The sequence below is a fragment of the Chelmon rostratus genome, chromosome 1 (genome assembly GCF_017976325.1).
Source record: "Chelmon rostratus isolate fCheRos1 chromosome 1, fCheRos1.pri, whole genome shotgun sequence".
NCBI lineage: Eukaryota > Metazoa > Chordata > Actinopteri > Chaetodontiformes > Chaetodontidae > Chelmon > Chelmon rostratus.
In genome coordinates, this window is record NC_055658.1 from 16,714,257 (window position 1) to 16,735,821 (window position 21,565).

At 43.9% G+C, this 21,565-nt stretch overlaps 1 protein-coding gene across 1 annotated transcript; it reads right to left on the bottom strand.

Moving 5' to 3' along the window:
* Positions 1–697: 697 nt before the first annotated feature.
* Positions 698–16,395, bottom strand: crispld2 (cysteine-rich secretory protein LCCL domain containing 2). Its single transcript, XM_041935166.1, has 15 exons — positions 16,228–16,395; positions 13,628–13,981; positions 12,388–12,506; positions 10,624–10,756; positions 8,737–8,852; positions 8,185–8,285; positions 7,904–8,098; positions 7,761–7,821; positions 7,601–7,667; positions 7,384–7,514; positions 7,163–7,206; positions 6,979–7,051; positions 6,522–6,597; positions 5,457–5,587; positions 698–2,539 (listed from the first exon to the last, which is right to left on the bottom strand). The coding sequence occupies exons 2-15, from the start codon at positions 13,895–13,897 to the stop codon at positions 2,488–2,490; spliced, it is 1,569 nt and encodes a 522-aa protein (XP_041791100.1). The 5' UTR covers positions 13,898–13,981; positions 16,228–16,395; the 3' UTR covers positions 698–2,487.
* Positions 16,396–21,565: the final 5,170 nt, after the last annotated feature.

Consider the following 21,565-nt stretch of genomic DNA (forward strand, 5'->3'; position numbering starts at 1 on the left):
GTTAGGTGACAAAGGAGAACTTCAGCCTCGAGTTTGAAATGGGAAATTGCAAGGGTCGTGAAATTTAAGCCGAGTCCGCGGAGTTTCTCTCTTTCTACTGAAATCATTCCTCCATAAGCTGAAACCCTATTGGCAGATTGTGGACGTGGTCCTTGAGTGAAAGCGATTGCTTCAATTTATTGTTCCACTTTACTCGGCATTGTGTGTGTCCGCGAGAAGCAGAGCCAGGTTATGAACATGGTCAGTGATATTCTTCCAAAGATAATGGACAAATCCTGGGTGGCCTAGGTCTAAGTTTCATTCATAATGCATGACATACACATCTCAGCCTGATGCTCTGGTCAGCGTAGATTTAATAAAGTTGTGAGATCATATTTCTAGCAGTTTTTCCCATGTTTTTCACTCAGGACCCTGAGGATACAATAATCCTTGTATTTGGAGTTGTTTCAGTTCTACGAAAATAAAAAGGAACTCTTGACTTTTCAAGGTCCATGAAGTCGAAGAGAAACGCTGGATATCCTGGTTAGTTGACTTGTCCAGTTAGGCTACGCTAAACAAGGCGAGGCAGTTCCCAGGGCAGCGTGTGCAAAATGCGCAAAATGCACAAAATGCTCTAACACATTGTCAGCACTGTACACAACACTGGACAATCTTTTACAGAAACAGAAACATGTTGCTTTTTTAAGTCATACTTTATTTCCAAATTGTGCAAAAATATAGAACCCATCCTAAACCTGTATAAAAACAAGACAAATAAAAGAAATTCACACATTTTAATCATATCTTCCTGCATAAAGGATTGTTCAGAAACAAAAAAAATCATTGTATTTACAGTTCCCTTAACTTTACAAAACCCATTTCCCATACAAATTTGCATATAGAAAAGACATAGATGCCTGGCGTAGCGATAGGACTGAGGTAGAATAAGGAGATAAAGTTGAAATATGCTTGAAGGAAGAAATTTTAAAGAGTGATTTTTCTGGCCAGGTATTTGTGACATTTTTTACAATCTTGTCCTTTAGCTCTTTAGCGTGTACTGTTTTTAGGAAACTGACAGATGTGCAACAAGGCTTAATGATGCTACGATGTATGTGGTGTTATTTAGGAACCCAACTCGACACACCAGTCCTGCAGCGCAAACTGGACATTACATTTGTTTTGTTTGTATCCCTGAGGGATGCTTACTATGCTAAAATGTAAGTGACAATTTAGAGACCTAAATCAAGACGTCAAGTGTAAAAAGATCAGAATAACAAACTAAAAAGGCATTGCTAATTCAAATCAGGACAGTACCAACAGCAACGGTGCTTCAGTCCAGTATAGTGATAGACATTACAGGTGTCTGCATCTTGCATGTTCCAAAATGCATGAACAGCAAACACATGCACACATCTCAAAATATGGTCTAGTCTCTTCACATAAAACTCTCTCTTTACCTGAAACACGGGACACATTCATCTGTCAGGTGGGGGCGGGACAAATTTAGCATTTTCATATAACATAGTAAACAGGAGAAATTAGGAAATGAGGAAAGCACGAAGCAATAATAAATATAAAATGACAAAAGACTGCTTGTTATTTTAAACTATCTAGTGTCTGTGATTGTTATATAATACATCCATTATATTCTGAGGACCAATCTGCACCAGCTATCATGTACCACACAGTGAACCTTGCAACGTAACACCATCACTAAATCACCTCCACATGTCTGCCACTGAAGCGACACCAGCCTCCTTAAGGGAAATGCCATCTATCTACAGCAGTGCCTGCTGCTTGTATGCACGCCCATCTACCACACTGTTCCTCTCCTTTTGTTTTCTGCCTAACATGTTCTGGTCTACCCAGCCAACACAACATCTTTAACTTAACCTATAAGAACAATTTAGACCCAGATGTGGCCTAAATCTTCAAGAGCGAAAAGCATAGATTATCCAGGTGAGCAGAAAAAGGCAATAAAACAAATCAGAATAAACATAAAAATGTTAATATATGGTACTCCATTTTTAAAACAAACAAAATATCATATATTCTGTACACAATGATTAAATACAGTGTGATCAGTATACATTCCTGTGTATGAAAACCAATTAAAATTTGTAATAAGAACATCAATGTAAACAAAATACTTCCTGTAAAACATGACTAACTCAAAAACGTCCAGCACCAGCTGTTCAACGCATCATAATATATAAAATCATTCCATATTCACAGATTAAGTAAATATGTCTAAAAAATATCCATATCTGGAGTTAAAAGCTGAGAAAAATAAAGGTCCATCGAGATAAGGGAGAATGAGTTTTACTGGGTGGCTACTGTTTCTGAACTAGGAGGGAAAAGTCTGTCTATCGATCTGCTGGGACGTTCTGTTTCCACTGAGGGCACAGAGACAGATGAACAGCCGTGGTATCCAACCTGCGGGCACTTCCTGCTCTTCAAGAGCAGCTGAGGTGACTCTGTTGGTCTTTGGACTTCTGAACCAAGGTCTCACTCCCTCACGGCAAAGACTCGGAAGGAGGCTCCCTCCGTGTTGCTCTTGCTGCAAACAGACAGAACAGAAAACCCGTTACACTTGGTAACCGCTGCCACAGATGCAACCACTGCCTATTGAATATGTTAAAGGAGCACTGCAGCCATTCAGGGGGATTCTTCTAAACATTGGGGGAACTGCAGGAAATAGATTGGAGAAGAACGGCCATGACTCAGCAGAGGCTATCCTGAATCTTTAAATGCCCGAGCCCTCCCAGCAGCTGACTGCATTAAAAAAGTGCACAATCATGTTATTCACAGCATCTTTGGGGAAAAAAGACATCCACCAAACGTCATGTTGGCAGTATGACTCAGTGTTTCTGAGCTTGACCTTTTCCAGCTACCGCACGTGTTAAACTTGATGACTTTGTAATTACAGTGGTTCATTAGGGGGGAGACCTTGAAGCTCCGCCATGATCAATAATCACGATGGGCCTGCGTGATTGGTATCAGATCGCGGATAATTGTCCGTATAGGAAAACACTGACCAAGTGGCTGACAGCATTTCCATCCTCGAGTAATCAGATAGGCTGTGATTACTTCCCCAGCACCAGAGTGCAGTCCAACCTGCCCACACTGCCATGATGTTGGCACATGGCACCGACTCCCTCTCAGCCGTTTATTGACCTCCTATCCCAGTGCCCTGAGTGGGGCCTTCGCAGTCCTGCATTGGATTTCATAGTAGTCAGACTTGGATTATTTTGGCCACTCAGCACTTTGCACACTCAATTGAAATGCCTGGGTAAAGTAAGCAAAGATCCCATGTGTGGCCCATCCACACACCAAACCACACCATTACTCTTACAACGCCACATGCCAGCAGAAGTGGCCACAAGGGCTTTCTTGCCCGAGCTTAGTCCACTGGAGCTGGCCACAGACATGAGAGTGATGTGAGAAACATGGCGTGCACGCAGGGAACCCACTACATGCAGCATTACAGGAGACATAAATCAAGGTAGGGCGCAGTGAATAAAAGCACCTTTCTCAGCCATATTTTCGATTCCCTTGTCAAATTTACTTGTCTCATGTTACTACAAGCTTCGTGTTTTCATTTGCATCTCAAGGTTTTCTTCACCACACTCCCACCGATCAAACATTAAAGCCTTAGCTGAGCAGATTATCGAAGACAAATATTATTTTGTATCTACACATTATATAACCTCCAACATATAAAATTCAGTTATTCAGTTTCAGTTTCCGAGCACAGTTAAACGTAACAGGGTTGGGGGGTTTTTTTAATCTTTGAGTTTTCAGTATTCTGTGAGGAAGACTTCAATGGAGCGATGCCTCAAGACGGCCATATTGGCTCGGGCTCCAGGCCTCCTAATGCACGTATTAAATCTATCGAGGCAGGACGTCTCTCCACAGTTAAAATAATCACAACTCCCTGAATTTTCAGCCAATTATGACACAGGACACTGTTTCCGTATCAAAATACTTCATCTTATATAGATATTAACACTTTGAAGTGGATAATTAAGGACTACTTGAGCTGTTTGACAAAATCTAATTTTCAGCACCTTACAGATATGTTACTTTAATAAAACTGTTTATCTCTTTGTTCTTTACCTAAGATATCTCAGCATCAGGTCAGTCACTTAACTTTATTTAGCTTTAAAAGAAGAATTACTTATTGTGATATATCAAATAATAAACAATCTTGTAAAACAACTTGTCAACTATTTAACTTAATGTTATTTCCGTTGGTTTGACACTTCTTTCGCCAGAACATCCAAAAGCAGCACAAAAGTATGCCGTTTTCTTTAATTTCGACAGGTCAAGACACACATCGCAAGCCCAAATGCAGCAGCTGCTGTACACATCTGTTCTACTGACCTTCATTAGAAATAGTGACGGACAATATTTGACAAGGAGCATGGCTGTCCAAGTAGCTGTAAACTGACATATAGAACACCAGCTCTGATCAGTGTGAAAAATGTTAGCTGCTCCTGGTAACTGCTGCCACAGCCTCCGTGTCATCAACATGTGACTTTGTGGCAGATGTGATTGGTTAGAAAACAAGTCAGCAACCAGGAATGAAGGCTGAATGTACCCCATGAAACAGAGTGGCAATCACTGCCCGCTCACACAGGTGCTCTCAGTCTTGCTCTCAGACTGTGTGGCTGTGCGCAGACTTAACTGACATTTAGCTTTGATGCAGCTGTTGGTGTGTGACATCTTCTATCTTTACCATGGTTGTTAGTGCAGTCAGTTTGCTGACCTTTAGGTAACTCCCTGCATAATTCTAACCACCCAGAATGAACGAAAACACCTGAGGACGTGCAGGGCCTTTAAACCCCCTCTGGTTGAGAGACTTCACTCCATTTATTGTAAACACCATGTGGCCAGTGGTTCGAGAAAACATTACAACATTATTCAGGAATCCTAACCAAACCATACATAGTACCCAACTCCTCTGAGACACGAGCTGATTACATGTTGTACTCCCCAACATGCAGCAAGTGCTTTCAGAGCAGCCATGTTTTCACAGAATGTGTTTGAGATGTCCCCCAGTGGCAGATTTGTAAAGTGCTTGTACGTGCCTGTGACTAGTGAAAACAAATTCCCTTATTTCCTCAGGCTTTAATACTTAACTGATAGCTTTCATTACAGCTAAGGAGGCTTTGCGGTTTCACGGCTGCCACATGGTTTCTTGCTGATGGAAGCTGTCACACACCACGTCCAAACATGAATGGTTGTTCTCATTTTTAGACAAAGCTTCTCTTAAATACTCTGCAGCTAGACAGCTTGGAGCCAAATCTAAAAATATAGATTTCTGGAACTCACACTATCTGCAATGTCGCTTGATAACCTACAACTATTTGACGTGGTGCCTGATCCCTCTATCTTTGTGCCTTATAGTGCAACAGCCCTCATCTGGGAAAGACACAGTAAAAAATAGTTCACCACAAGAGACTGAGCAGTACCTCTCAGACTGGATGCCATTTTTCAGGACTCCAACGTAGTTCTTTCTCTTGTCCAGTGGCAGAATGTCCACCAAGCCGCCATCTGCACTGATTACCCCTGCATGGATGGCTGCTTTGCAAATACTGGAGCTCTGTGAAGAGAAAGTGTGGCATACAGGAGAAATGCTTTTTACTTTATTGGCAATTACAAAATACATTGCAGTAATTCACAGAAACACTCACACACACACATCCAAGCACTTGTTTCACAGTCTGAGTCAACACAACAGAGCAGCTCTTATCAACAGTCTGGAGCAGGATCATTAATTTCTAGTCCAAACCCAGACCACACTGTCCACACACCCCTCTAACATTTCTAACCAGATGGTTTATGTCTCACATTGAACCACCATCCAGCCTCTGCTCCGCTGGAGAAACATATTTTGGGTGTCTGAGATTGTGAAACATTCTTGCGCACATTTGCCACGAGCTGCTTTATTCTGCGGCTGTCGTAAGATGTAAAAGTTGAACGGACGTCATCAGAGGGCAGTTTCATCCCCGGTAAAAAAACCAAAAACAATTAAACACCTCATTGGCCTCATGTGACTGTGCCAATTTCGCAAACTCCAGAATGATCCACAAGAATCTGATAAGTTTTAGTCTGGAGTCCTGATTTAGGTGAATTTGCAGTGATGATGTAAAGCAGTCTTCCTGAAGCTGTTTCTTTCTGTGCCTCCTACCTATGAGACACAGGCACTTAGTCTGAGATAATGCCTGAAAAAGCCTCTGAGCCGTCAGGCCACATGCAGGGTAATACATCCCTGGCACTCTCTGGCTTACCTCACCATTACTCCCATTCTCCATGAGCCACATTAACACTGTGATTCAATCACTTTCCATAGCTACCAGCACCACAAAGCCACTCTCACTTCACCGTGCTGCAGATCCACGTATCCTTTCTTTTCTGTCTGAGCGACTCGATCATGACCGAGAGACAACAAAGAGCGCAGAACTGGAGGACCTCGGCGTGATCAGTTTGCAAAAGTTCATTCAGAACATGCACATTCAAAACACTGTCTTACTTACGTCTGTGTAAATGTTATTTCCGATCACGGGTGACCAATAGGAAGGCTGAGTCTTGCAGTTGGTTGGGCAGAAGATTCTGAGAAACAAATGGAAACAGATTTTTGTTCACATACTTTAACACCCACTATTCAGTGTTAAATTAGTATAAAAATGGTTTGTAAAACATTATGATAGGTTCGTTAGAAGATATAAAGTGTTTATTAATGTACAATATTTGTCAACAATTTTGGGGGGTTAATGCGAAAACTGTGTTTTACTACACTGTCATTCATTATATACCAGCATCTACCTCTGGGTGCCCACAGGATAAGTTATAGCTATTGACAAATGCATTAACAAACACATATGGCTGCTTATAACTGTAATTTTGACATCTGATATGATAATACTATAAGGCAGAACCTATACTTTTCTCATCATATCATGCTGCAGACAATGAAAAGATGTGAAAAGGCACCTGGGACAGTATGAGTTGGGCTTTTTGAAAGGGCAGATTTCAGCCACTGTGGTGTAGCAGTCAGCGGTCATCTCTGTGGCAGAGAGAGAAGAGAAAAACACTGAACACACCTCCAGCTTGTGTTGGCTGACTGTGTGAATCATGCAATCATGACTCTAAGCTCTTCTTAGAAAGCTTCACTTACCTTCCACTTTTGCCACCACAAAGGCGTTGCCGGGTTTATATTTACTGTAAAGGATGCAATAGTGTTTAGAAATCAGGAAAGCAAATGGTTCTCAGAAAAAAAAAAATCCAGTATTGCACAATATGTGAATCATAGAAGAAGGGAAATGCCTTTCACAACTGTTGCATAAGTAAAGAGATTTCAGCCTATTTGGGAAAATTAGGCAGAGCACATATATCTACCTGAGGGACTCGATGCCATTCTTTGTGCCTCTGACAAAGAATGGATACTTGTCCGTCCTTGTGACGTCGACCAGGCCTCCATTGTTGTCAATGACACCAAAATGGATAGCAGCTCTGCAAATGCTTGATTGCTGAAACAACAGAAAATGAATGCTTATGAATATGCACTTACAGTATAACTTCCTGCATGGTGAAAGATGTTTGCTTCATGACTCACCACATCGTAAAAGAGAGTTCCCCAAACTTTCCCTTTCTTATTCAGACAGTTAGCAGGACAGTTAAATCTGCAAAATGAGTTATAGACAAGGGTGAGTTGATATTGGAGAGGACGTGCATGGTAAATAAATGCGAAATAAACAGTCAGAAAATCACCTGACCTGTTGCAGGTTGCACCTTTGCACTTGTCTCGCAGTCTAGTCTCACACTTGATGTTCTGAGCTGCAAGAACAAGTCACAAAATTAGCAAAGAAATGTGCGAAACATGACGACTAAGCTTATTTTTGATCCCGCCTGTGGCTACCCAGATAGGTGTTGCTGGGAGTCTTTGAAGACGGCGCCCTGGGTGTGGCCGGCTTAGGAGTGGAGGGCTTGGACGCTGGTTTCTTGGGAGCAGACGGTTTAGGTTTGGGGGCAGGTTTGGCGGTGGTACGAGGCGGCAGCGGAACCTGAGGCTTCTCCACCTCATTCATGTCCTCTGTCTCGGAGCGCTGAGAGTCTGCAGATGGACAAGCGGACAGGGTTCAAGTTGGTGACGTGCTTAATGTTGACATCTCTGATTGAAAACCATGTGGGTTTGCTCACCTTTGTAGCACAGGTTGTTCCTACAGCCTCCTCCGTAGCTGGGAGGGCACTGGGAACAAGGGCGGCCCTGCTGGTATGGAGCTTCACCGATCCAGTTGCCCCTGCAGAAGTGAACAGCGGAAAGCTTGACTAAGGTGGAAATAAATCATCAGTCAAGTGTCACTGGGCTTACAGCCTTGTAATTACTTCAGCGCTCTTTGTTCCTGGTCAGGGCTCCTAACAGTCATTAGTCCCACAAACTAATAAAAGCACTCCTCGTTGTCTCTCAGGTAGTTATATCCTGTGGGCTGTCTGGAAAACAAGCGCCTGCTCAGCTCTTATTTTCCTTTCCCCGTTCCTTCATTATTAGTTTTCTATTCTGACTTCTGGGGGGATTTTAATGACCCCAGTATGTCACACAAAAACGTCTCGGACAACTGCGGCAACAGCACAGCGATATTAGGAACACACACCGCAGTGTTCAACAGCATTGTAGGAGGGAAGAATGTGAACTGGAGTCTAGAGAGCAGAGGTGTGGATGAACAGTGAAGCATGGAGGAATGTTGATCTTACTTTGGGGAATAGTTGCACACAAGGTAAACAGCGTTTTCCCATATTTCTCCCCACACGTCCATCCTCGGACACACGTGCACAGCACAGCCCACTCGGCTCGTGGTCGCCCAGACCAGCTGTAAAGAGGGAAATGAAAGAAAGGCTGGATTTAGCACAAGATGGAATCACGGACACATAGACCAGTAAGCTGTAAAGCTTGTGGCCTAGATTCCCTGCCTCACTTTTCCCACTGCCCCGTGGTCCAAAGGAAGCAACTGGATTGGAGGTCGCGATTAATGGGGCTACTGGGACGTGTGCCCCAGTCAGACCCAGTCTGCCCAGCTGTCACACAATCTTGATCATTTTCATCACCCTGTTCAAAGTGGAAACAAATGCAAGTTGGAAACAAATACCTTCACAAAACTGTCCAAGGTCAAATAAAATGCCTCATTTAACACAAAGCTGCTGCAGTGGTGTTACAGACGAATGATGTGCCATTTGACGGCAAATACAACACAGCATGTTCCATGACTCCTCCTCACTTTCCTCCCGAACTCTGAAACATGTGCGCTGTCCCTCCTCAGGAATGTTCATCTTTTTTCCTGGTGCAGTTAGAGGCCACTGGAAGCAGTGAGTCAGCACACACACCGATCAGTGCTGAGTGCTGCTGGTTCGGCCCAGCCCACTCGCTGGCTCCAGCGGGGCTAGGGTCTGCCGGCAGCTATGGAGCAGGACTGCCTGGACTGCAGCAAAAGAAAGGCGGAAACAAGGTGATGATGCTCAGATTTGGCACCGTCTCCTCTCTGCAGCATCTTCAAAAAAATCCAGGTCAAGCAGCTAGGGGTGTCTGGTGCGTCTGGAAATGACTACCAGATGGCGGTGATCAGGTTTCAGGGTGAAGGCAGAGGGAGGAGCCCGGATGTTTCTGTAAACTCATCCCAGCAGCTACAAAGTAAAGTCTGGGGGAAGACGAGGCCAGCTCACCCATTTCTGTTTCCTTTTGATTGATTTCTCCGTTTTCCCATCCACTCTGCAGCTTCTTCGTGTCCCCGCACTCTCCTCCGTTCCATTACTTGCATCTGATTTTTCTTCAAACATGCTTCTTGTCACTGTCTGCCAGTTACTCTATCCATGCCTGTCACTTAACCCCTCAGTCCCTCCACAACTCTGCCCATAAATACTGTGAAATATCATACAGGGTGCACGCCACCTGTTGTGTTCTAACACCGCCCTGCAACACCTGTCAAGTGACACACGTTCTGTATTACAGATAAAAGAAGGCACGACCTGACACAGATTTTTGCATAAATATAACAGAAATTATAGAAGATGGTTTAAAGAGTTGAAGAATATAATTCAACCTAATACGACACTGCACCAAACTGGCTGCCAAACTTTTCATCCAGTTGCAATAAGTGATGAGGTTAAGCTTATAACTAACAGGCAAGAGCTTCGCTGAGGGAGCAGTCCATCGATTTAGCATTAAATTGCCCCATACACGATGCACAGTGCAGCAGAACTAGAGACATTGTCTTTTTTATTTCACGCTTTCTTCATCCTTGTTAAAATCTTCCACCTACATTACCCACAACTCCACCACTGACACTTCAGCTGGAGATTCTGGTGCGATAAGTTAACAGCGGCTTGATTTAGCTTGACTTTAGTTTAGCTAGCCCTGAGACGAGACCCTCAGATTTTTTTAATTTTCAAAAAAATCTCAACTGACGCTGACTCAAGTGACATCACTTGAGGCAATTAATCATCCTTCACAAAGCTTCTTCTGCAGTAACAAAAGGCTTTATACACATTTTTTTCCTCATAAGTAGTAGGACTCCCCAAGACTTGCAAGCAGACTTTGATGTGTAAAACTCTGAACTCTTCCCCCTGTTTTTTTTTTACTCCTCTTACCTGGGTGTAATGGGTGCACATGGGCCCGGAGCAGCGCTCTGGACACCAGGGATTGCACTCGTGAGGGTAGGGATAAGTGTAGTCTTTGACCTCGTCGTACCAGGCCTGGACATGGAAGGCAGGAGAGCGGTATCTATAGGGAACACACACACACACACACACACACACACACACACACACACACACAGATAAACAATAGGCTCAGTCACTGGCCATCCAGGTACCAGGGGCAAAAAGGGAAATATCTGAGGGAGCTGCCAGGTGCTTTGGCCAGACTTGAGAAACACTGCATGAACCTCCCTGCTCCTCCTCCTCCCTTCAGGCCTCAAATGATGAGTCTGAATTTGACCTGGCTCACAAACCAGCAGTAAGCCCCCCTCCATAACAGGGGAAATCAAATCAGGTTGAAAAGAAAGAGGAAAAAAAAAAAGCAGAATCAAAGCAAACCTAAACATGGTCCCAAAGACTAACACATCAGTCCGAGCTCCTATTATAAACATCTCTTTTTACGGTATTGAAAAGTGCTGAGCTTATAAATGGAGAGTGGAGGGGGAGTGGAAAACCTCAGAGTTTGCTGGCACAGGAAGAAAAGAAGGGAACGGGGAGAGAGGAAAGGGCTGTGAGAATGAGAGCAGATTCCTGGAAGGGCACCTGCTGCGATAGCCATACACTGTCATGCACAGAGGCCCACTGTGTCCGTCTGCTCGGACACACACACACACACACACACACAAACATCAGCCTTAAAACATGAGCACTGGCTAGCTCTGCCTTGCTTGTGCTTCACACATAGCAATTGAGCAAGTTTTTTTTGAAAGGAGCAGATGGGTTCAGACTGATTTTGATATTTCCTGCTGCAGGCGAACACTCAGTCACTGTCCCTTGCAGGAAAAGAGGAAGTAACTGCCTTTTGCAACACTGAAAGCTCAGAAAATACTCACAATAATGAAAGAAGAAGAACATCAATCATCATCATCAATAACTCTAAACTACTGTTTGTGCTGCTGCCTGTGAATCAAAGTCTTTTTTTGGTACTGACCAGAATCTGTAGGCTCCATAGGTAGGTATCCAACGGCAGGTCATATCTGTAATCTTTTTGTTATTTGCTAAGCAGGATTTGGTTTATACAGGGGGAAAGGGTTTAAATGTCTGTATCAAATTGCATTGCAATCCATCTACATCAATCCATCAGCCATGCTGAAGAAGTCTATTTCATATACTGGTTGGCAAATAGTCACATGGTCGTGATGCCATGATTAAAGGTTTTTCCCTCTGGAGCGCCGCAGACTTCTTTAGCAGTTCTAAACCAGTAGGATCCCACAGCTGAAGAGCGGAGGGACACAGCTCCTTCCATTGCCATCCCCAGAGCCACGTCGCTAGCATGGCTCAAAACCCCCTTGTCTGATCATAATCACCTTCTGCAAAAAGGTCTGCAGAGGATCTGGACCAGAATCTATTCGTTAACTTAAGCATTTATTAATGGATGTACAACATTTAGAACTGCATTGAAATCAAACAGAAAGGACAAACAAAGGGACTGCGCTCTTAGAAATGTTGTGTGGCTAATCAATATAGAATTACTAAATGGTTTATTAACCAACGCTAAAGCTATTAGCTACAAAAAACATGTTTATATTTCTTGAAAATCTACCTAAAATAATCATGATGCTCAGCCCTATCACTGATAAGTTTTCACCTGTGTTTACAGATTTTTGAGGCTTATGCACAACATGGCTTATGAGTATGTGTGTTACTGCATCTCACCTTCCCCAGTGAACAGCCAGGTTTTGTCCAATAGACATGAGCAGGTCCTGGGGTCCATGGTCCCACTGACACACCTCTGACCAGTGAGTGGCGGATCGCTCCAACTCATCATCCCAAACCTCAAACATAAAAAGTACATCAAGTTTCTCACAAGGAATTCACTTATTTCAGACAACAATGGGAAGACAAGTTATCTTTCACCTGCTGCATCTGCTGCAACATAAATCAGCACATCTTGTTCTGACTCAGTCGACACCCAACCTGTTCGAGGCCTCTGCTCCTGCACTTCCTTCCTTCCCTGTGAGCTGAAACTGAGCTGGATACAAGTACAACATTAACCTTAGACGGTGACATTTGAGTGGAGCAGCTGGCGCCTGGCCCTGAGCCACTACAAATCTCTAGCAATCACAGCTGAATTATCCACATTTCCTGAGTGGGTTTCTTTACAGCGGTGGAAAGCCGAGAAGACACCTGACTCCTGCCATGGAGGGGGGGGGCGCCACGAAGGTGGAGGACTGTGTACAGCATGGCCCCTCAAAGCACATCTCCTCAGTAAATTTCCAGCCTTTTGGTGGTCGCTAAAACATGCACACACAGACACCACTATAACCCCAAGCACCCGAACACTAACACAGACACACAAACTGCCTGTTCGCTGGAATTTGAGCGAGCACTGGGCAGAGTAAATCTTCAGACGCTTTCCTCCCCGGCCATAACCGCACTCCAGAGACACACAGGCCACCACGGCTTCTCTCAACTTTATGGACCTTGTGGTTTTCAATAACCTTCTTTGTGTCTCAACAATAATCCCTCTCCTACTTTACCCACTGATGCGCCACGTGGTCCCAAGATTTTCCCTTTACCTAGCCCTCTTCTCTCTGTCCCGCTTTGACCCAGGCCTCCCTTGCTCGCCTGTCTTCTCCTGCGCTGAGCTGTTTGCAGGTAGGACAGAGTCAGCATTATTATCCTCCTTATAAAAGAGCAGCACAGCAGGCTGGCAATAGCTGGCCATCATTACTGAATGTTTCCAGCAGAGAGAAAAGGTTGTTTTTATTGCAGCAACGCCACTTTTCTAGGTGGAATAAAACCCTAATCACCAGCCTCATTTCAGAGCTCAGTCTGCTGACACATTCAAACAAAGTTGTTTGCGAGGTAAAGCCAAAGGGAAGAGTTGATAATTATCTTTGTTGATTAAGAGTAATAGCGAAACGGGTCCTTGGGGCAATGGGACAGGTCTCACCATGTACTCCATGTTGGAGGCAGTGGGGTAGACGCCGCCCCTCAGCTTGTTGTGCAGCTGGAGGATCTCCTCACGGTCCGACCAGCGGATGGCTCGTCGGGTCCTATTGCCAGCGGTGTTGCTGGTGCTGTTGTAATCCGCTTCCTCCTCGTAGCGGCTCAGCAGCTGCCTGAGCTCCTTGGAGTCAGGCAGGACGAGAGAGGCCGAGTCCCTGACGCAGAGCAGCAGGAGGGAGAGGACAGGGAGCCAGGACATGACAGCGCAGGTCATTCTGAAGCTTCAGAAGTCTGGGGTGGACTTTCAGACGACAGCAAACTGTGTGTGAGCGCCGCTGCTCAGGGTGCCAGACACAACCTGCAGAGAGGAAATGTTTAATGAGTCTTTCCACACTGTGTGAGCCAACGAAGCAGAGTACAGATTACAAAATATGGCTGACAGATTGCTAAACTAATGCAGGAGTCACTTTCTCTGACAATTGTCAATTGCATGCACACACACACACATGGAAACACGCAGTTTTACAACATTTTATAAATATGAAAACGTGCAAAGAATTGCTCAACAACACTTCCCATCAGTACCTGCCTCAGTTGTTTTTCTGACTGGGCTAAATATTGCTATAGAAATGCACCAGGCTTCATTATATTGTTATAACTGATGAAGGCACATGCTGGTGAATAGAAGACTGACTCCCTCAACTCTGGATTTTTTACTCTCAGTGGTTCTGCTCTCTGTCAGTTTGTGGCTGTTGCATAAAAACTGTTTAGTTTTTTAGTAGTTGCTAGTTCATCAGGTACGTGAATAGAATCTGTTGCAACACCAATACAGCTTCCCTGCAGAGTGCTTCCTCGGAGGAGCTTTGCATGTTTAGTTACGATCCATGTGTTTGGTCATATATGAGGCTGCGTGAAAGGTGTTTCTAATATTCTGTCCACCTCCTGTATGGACACCTCTCACTGTAATGCAATCCAATACGAGACTTCCTGCAGCCTCAACACATCGAGTTTACACAGATAGTGTGATGTATCATAAATGATACATGATCTGGCTTCATTATCTTGTGATGTTATATTGTAACTTTATCACTACCACTTTTCTGAGTGTGCAACACTTTACTGCTGTTGTCATTTTTTTAACAGCTTCAATTACTTTCCCATAGACACAAAAAAGCTGTCTGGTTAGCATCATTTTAGTCAAAAGCCCTTTAAAGAGCCTCTCTACCCAGGAATAATATAGCTTTAATAATGCCTGTTATAAAGAGCAATCTAAGGAAATATTACGATGACTTTGCTTTGGACTTGTTGCACCGTGGTTGTATAAAGTGTACTGAGAAATACTATCCACCTCTCCTCAGCTCCTGACTCTCTCTGATTATTTTCTTACCAAACTGAGCAGCAGGGTGGGACACTGAGGAGGCAGACCTGAGCTCAGGTAGACAAGCTTCCACACTGTCTTTGAACAAAACACTGCATTCCTGACACATCCAGGAGCAATACTCTGCAACTGACCCTGGGTCTGACCCCCTTCTGGAACAAGCAAGAGGGATGACGTCCAAGATTGGAGCTAAACTAAACCTTGCAAACTCCCAAACTTTTATAAAGAGCGAAGAGCAGTCGGCCAGTGTGATCAGAGAAGAGAGAGAGAAAAAATAAACCGAGCTCCAGCTCGCACTGGTTGTTCTTATCCTTGATTCCCTTCACCCCTTTCCCTCTGGCTGAAAAGGCAGCTTGAGGTCTGGCACCGGCTCTGTGTCAACATGCTGTGCCAGCTCTGGGCACTGCGAGCCAGCGGGAAGCTCAGGCACCACACCCTTCTCCACTGCCTGCGCCCCCTTTCTCACACTGAACCTCTACCAGCTCCTCTGTCTGGGCCCTTCTCATGGCTCTCATGAATTTTATACCCGAGTGGCAGACAGAGCCTCGGACACACGTGCATATCCACAGCTTGTCTGTGGGAAGTCTCTGCCACTCCTCCTGTCCCATCTGAAGAGGGACTGACCTCCTCTCCACCTCACCACAGGTTGAGTGTCAACACAACGCCTATCACATTATAATCTGTCTGCTTTATATACATTTCCATAGATGCTTGCTCTCTTTTTCATACCAGGGAACCCTTTAAAGACTCGTATCTACATTAGACTGCCCTTCAAAACTCTAAAATCCATGTTTTTGGGGGTAAATGTGTCTTTTCGTTCTATTAAATGAAGCAATACATTTTAAAATACTTTCCCACTTTACTCACAATCTTACTGCCTGCACTGTATGTAGTATTTTCCATCATGGTAGCTCGCTGAAGCTCTCCCATTGACATTTCCTCAGTGAGGCTGCAGACTCACAATGAATGGCAGTGTGTAGCCAGCACCCTCTTTCACACTGGCATGGTTTGTAACCCAAAAGTGACACGATAGACATAAAATAGGCTGAAGAAGAAAGGTCATTCATGCAAAGGTGTGTCAGTCATGAGGCGCATCGTCCACAGGGACGCAGTTTATCCTCTTATTTCTGCAGGGCGACCTGTATTATAAAACATAGGCTCTAACACAGTGCACATGAAAGCTGCAACACGACAGGTCGCAAATAAAAAAGTGTGTAATGTCTCACCTCGGTCTCAGTTAGTGTCCAGTCGCTGGGATACTCGGGAGCCGTTTCCTTTGCGCGCTGGAGAGCTGCGTTATTCCCGTGTGAGAGGACCCGGCTGCGGCTTGTTGGCGCTGTTCCTGAAGCACAGAGGAGCCGTGTGACTCCCGAGCAGCTCGGAGCGCCTTATATAGAGAGGGAGACCCCTCAGGAGGAGAGGGAAAAAGTGAGTGTCTCTCCTCACCCCCCCCCCACTCGCCAGCCTCCCTGAAGTAATCGGCTGTGTCCTTGGCAGAGCGCGCGGAACGGCGCGCACGCTGACGCGCAGCCTGATGTCAGCAAGAAAACTACAAATGCTGTAAATCTGTCAGAGGAGTCAGCGGCCAAGCAGTAAGATCATCACCTCTGAATCACGTTTGGGTGACAGTTATTATCCAGATATGTGTCTTCACATCCAGCTGCGGACACGCAGAGAACAGGGAGACCCTCAACAGGCAGAGCTAAAACCACTACGGTGAAAATGTACAAAATTAGTGGACTCCATGACATTATTATCATTATAATGGGCTCAGTAAGTCGTAACTATTGGCTTTCTTAATCATTCATAAATCATAACGATTATATAGATATAGATTAGTTACAAAGACATCAACAATTTTGGGTTGCCAGGTTGTGAAAAATCCATCGATCGTTTCTATTAACGCGGTCATACATGCTGATGGGTTTCTTGTTTTCTAATATCAAGGTAATATCATATCATGGTTTTTGAGTTGGCTGCAACTACCATTACAGATCAATTACCCACACATCCACCCGTACGGATGGTGAAAAAAAAACAGTGAAAAGATAACACCATGTTACCTGCTATTCTAATCCGTGCACAAAGTTTTGTTTTGATTGGGTGAGATCTCAGCTCATTTTCTAGACTTAACTTCACTGTTTGCAGGATTGCTAATCAAGTGAAATCAGCTTTTCTAGTGAGCGACATCACCGTCATTTGGATATCCATCGCATGAAGGTTTAGATCATGAGTAAATACGCCATTAAAACAATTCACATAACTGCATGACAGGTGTTCGAGAGGATCCAGGGTCTCTTGCTTTGAAAACAGGCTTCATCACGCGTCACTGTCGTACCTCCTCACTCACCCTGCCCAGAGCTCGCTGCGCTCTGACCCAGATAGTTCACATTTTATTCCATCATGAGCCTGATTTCTGTCTGAAACATCTCGGATGTTTACAAGAACACGGCCACTCAGAAGGAATGTCAGCAAGCTGAACCCTCAGACAGATTTTCTTCCCACAAGGGCTCTGCCAGTCTGGGCTCTGCGTTCAGTCGAAATAGATGTTTAACAGGAAGTCTGGCCCATCGTGCATCTGCTCTCTGTCTTAAATGTCCTGCAGAGATGCGAGCGGGGGAGGCTGTGGTCCGGAGTGAGATGTCTGCAGGACAATCACATTTCAGAGACACAAGAAGAGAAGAGCTAAAGATCGAGCTCATGGGATGACCTCATGAGGTTCATTACCAAACACACTGCCTGGAAATACTTCATATACTAGTCCTGGCTTCCCTCAGACAGCTCATCCATTGTGCTGTGTAGTTTTTGGAATATCAGGCAATTCTTCATAGAAGTTAAAGCTGGGATTGTGATGTACCAATTCATATAAATAGCGATTCTCTGATCTAGTGGATGATATTTGCATCCATTCAGATGTCAAATGCACATCAGCTAATTTCCTTCCAAAGAATATAAGACACAGCAGTGCAATCAGACCCTGACAGTCTCTGAATTGGCTGCAGCTTCCTTTACAGATCTAGATAAGTAATAAGTGTGACAGATTCCAGCATATTACATATTGTTTTACACAGTTCAGTTTTTGTGCGTCGACACTGAGTTTTGATCATATTAAGGAGCCATTTACATTGAACATGATTGTAACTCTGTCCACGTTTCTGACAGTCTGCGTGCAGGTGAATACTGATCATTTAATATCTCAGCCACTTCTTCACAGGCGAGTAGTCGAGGATGAGCACAGTTTGGTTTGTGGCTCTCTGAACTCGCCTGCAGGCTGGATTCAGCTTCTCCACATGGTCACTGCTGATGGAAAACAGTGATATTCATCTTGTCATCTTTACCATGATATTCTTTTTGCATTACTAACTACTGAGTGACCTGGGTAGAGAACACACCTGCACACACAGAGAGATCAGACACCTGGATACGCCACATTATCCTGGTTTCTATCAGAGAAAGACGTTCACACGGGAAAGATAACCAGGATACACTGATTGTTTTCCAGGGGGATGTCAAAGGCTGCAGCTTCATATGACACGTTTCTGATTTTAAGAAATGTAAGTTTAACTTTCAACCAGGTTTTCTACCGAGTAGTTTGTGGATGCTTGGTCTGTTGTTTTGTTTCATTGTGCCCCACAAACACATTTATTCTCTTTGTGACTGCAGTAAGACCATCCACAAACACCAGGCACCGATGATCCGTGCTCTGGGAAACTGTCAAATTTTGCAAACTCTTCATTCACAGACCTTTCAAAACACAAATCTGGCATTTGACTGAATGGCTTCCCATCTCGTCTTATTGGCTTTTTACCACACTGTGAATCAGAAGGATGAGTACATCTTTACTGTTAACTTTTCAGAACGCTATTGCTCGACAGCGGCACATGATCTGAATGAGTGGATTTTCAGGATTATGGTTTTTTTGTTGTTGTTTTTCTGTATTTCTCGGCTCCGAGCACTCCCTCGTGACAAACGTAATCATGTGACTCACATTCGCTGTCTGTTCAAATGTCTAACGGGACGAGGGTTCTTCTTCTCAGAAGTGTTATTCACTACTCGGCTGCATCAACCCAGATACATAATTCATACCAGGCCAAATGGAAACTCACAACTCTGTTTCAGTCTCAGCTGAAGACAACCGAAGGATTACACAACTCAACATCCCTGTCTTGCTTATGTTTTGACATTACATAAGCTTGAGCAGGTGAAAACCTAGTTTTTCTTGTTGTGTTCAAGTTCATATATATATATATGAATATATATTGTTGTGTCAAGTTCATATATATATATGTATATATATATTAATACACGTATGTGTGTATATATATATACATGCGTGTTTTAATATATATGTGTATATATATATATATATGTATACGCACACACATATATACACACATATATACGTGTATATATATACAAATATACTGTATATACACATATGTATGTATATTTATTAATTGAGATGACAGGGGATCGTGGAGGTCCTAGAAACCGGTTGCCATATTTACTTTGCTTAGAAACTTTGGAGTGCTGGTGGACCTCTAAACAAGGTGCAAGAAAATTAGATGCGGTTGGAGGAAAACTTTGGGGACTGAATGAAGAGACCATATGGTGTACGAGGCTGATTATAAAAACAAACCAGTTGGTGGATCGCAATGGAACAGGAAATGCACGAAAATCACTCCAAGGATGAAGAGGTGATGGAGGCCCAGATTCATCAAATGTAAGCACACAGAGTCATGAGGCAGTCCAGAGAGCCCTGCATGTAACTGCAGCTTTAGAGGTTTGTAACATCTTGAATGAAGGACCAGCACCAACGGAGCACATGCCGGGCATTCCAGCTTCAAGGCCAGTCGTTTCACCAAGAAACTTCATAAATAAAACAAGATGTCTGAGTAAATGTCTTCTAGAAGGATGAACACAAGTCTTCCAAAAGGTTCTCCGTCATTTGGTGTTTTGATGGTAGTGGAATCTAAGAAGCTGGGCCAAAACCTCCCACGTGTGCTCACTTGGGTTAAGATCGGGTGATTACGAAGCCACAACACAACCTTTATTGCAAAAAAGGTTGCAACACTGTGTAAAACAGAACGTGATCATTTGCCAGCAACACGTTTCAAACAAGTTGGGACAGGAGCAACAAAAGACTGGGAAAGTTGTGGAACGCTCCAAAAACACCTGTTTGGAACATTCCACAGGTAAACTGGTTGATTGGTGACAGGTGATCATCATGATTGGGTATGAAAGGAGCATCCTGGAAAGGCTCCGTCGTTCACAAGCGAGGATGGAGCAAGGTTCAACTCTTTACGAACACATGATTGTATACAGGATGCTACGACGTGAGCTCAGGAACACTTTGTAAAAGTGTTTGCAAATAATTGCATTCAATTTTATGTTGTATACAGCGTCTCAACTTTTTTTGGAATCATGGTTGTGGGATTCACATTATATTCATACTCTAACCATTCTGTGTCCCTTTCTGAGCTTTATGCAAGCATCTGCATTGGTACCCGTCAAGGAAAACATCCATAAATATGCCAGTTGGGGCCTTTTTATCCCCTTAATACAGTAGTTCTTGACCTTTTTTGCTTGTAACCCCCTAAAATAAAGCAACACCATCTTGGGACCCCTCAGTTTGGACATGAGTTCTCAGCAGTAACAGGTCTTAACAAGTTAAAATATGGATCAGTTCACAACATAAAGCAGCAAAAATGAGAATAAAGTCACTCAAATCAAATGTGACCCTTAAGATTTAACTTTGGGATAACTATTTGCCACTCAGACCTCAGAACAAAAAAAAATTGACTAACTTCAATATGAGTGTTGTGAAATCTGCATCCACCAGCCAGATGAGATGAGCTGGATCTCCTGGCTCCACCGCTCCTCTTACTCATTACTGAGCTGTGGTGGTTACTGCTTGGTTAAGTGCAGGCTTTTAATGGCTCTCGCCTGTCTATTAAACATGAGTGACAAACAGTCATAAACTGGTGTTGGCACAGACTGCCACGCAGATGTGACAAGGCCTCACTGTTCTCATCTGCTGCTGCATGTGGTTTGGCTTTGTTGCCCAAAGAGAGTATTCAACTTTGGGTAATTCATCTCCGCTCTGAACGATTATTTTCATCTGTGGTAATTAAATCGTCTAAGTGGCACAACAGCAGGCTCTTAGTAGAGAAACATAACACGTAGTACTCGTCCCAATGTTGTTGCTCTTTGCTCTGTACCCCAGTGGATAATGCAATAATACAACCAGTCAAATTACTGGCTTGTGTTGAAAAACTTGGCTTATATGCATTTTCAACAAACCACTCAGAGCCTTAAAAGGCCCGCGGGGCACAACACACACACAATCATCCCAGGCTGAGGGAGACACTTGTGAGTATAGGTGGTCTATCGGTGGGTGTCCAAACATGTAATTTGCCCTTCAGGCTGCGGGCCTGTATAAAAAAGAAGTTCTTGTAGCTGCCTCCTGACATTAACAAGAAAAATACTGCACTTGATTGTAAGTTTGAGAGCAAAGCCACATTTCAGTGGATGGCCAAGCTATAGAAAGGAGGGAATAAATAG

Excerpts from the sequence above, each read along its gene's own strand:
- crispld2 (XM_041935166.1), bottom strand. The coding sequence starts at position 13,897 with ATGACCTGCGCTGTCATGTCCTGGCTCCCTGTCCTCTCCCTCCTGCTG. Across the intron at positions 7,515-7,600 it reads GAACTCTCTTTTACGATGTG|CAATCAAGCATTTGCAGAGC; the intron begins GTGAGTCATGAA and ends CTGTTGTTTCAG. Across the intron at positions 7,052-7,162 it reads TGTGGTGGCAAAAGTGGAAG|AGATGACCGCTGACTGCTAC; the intron begins GTAAGTGAAGCT and ends TCTCTGCCACAG.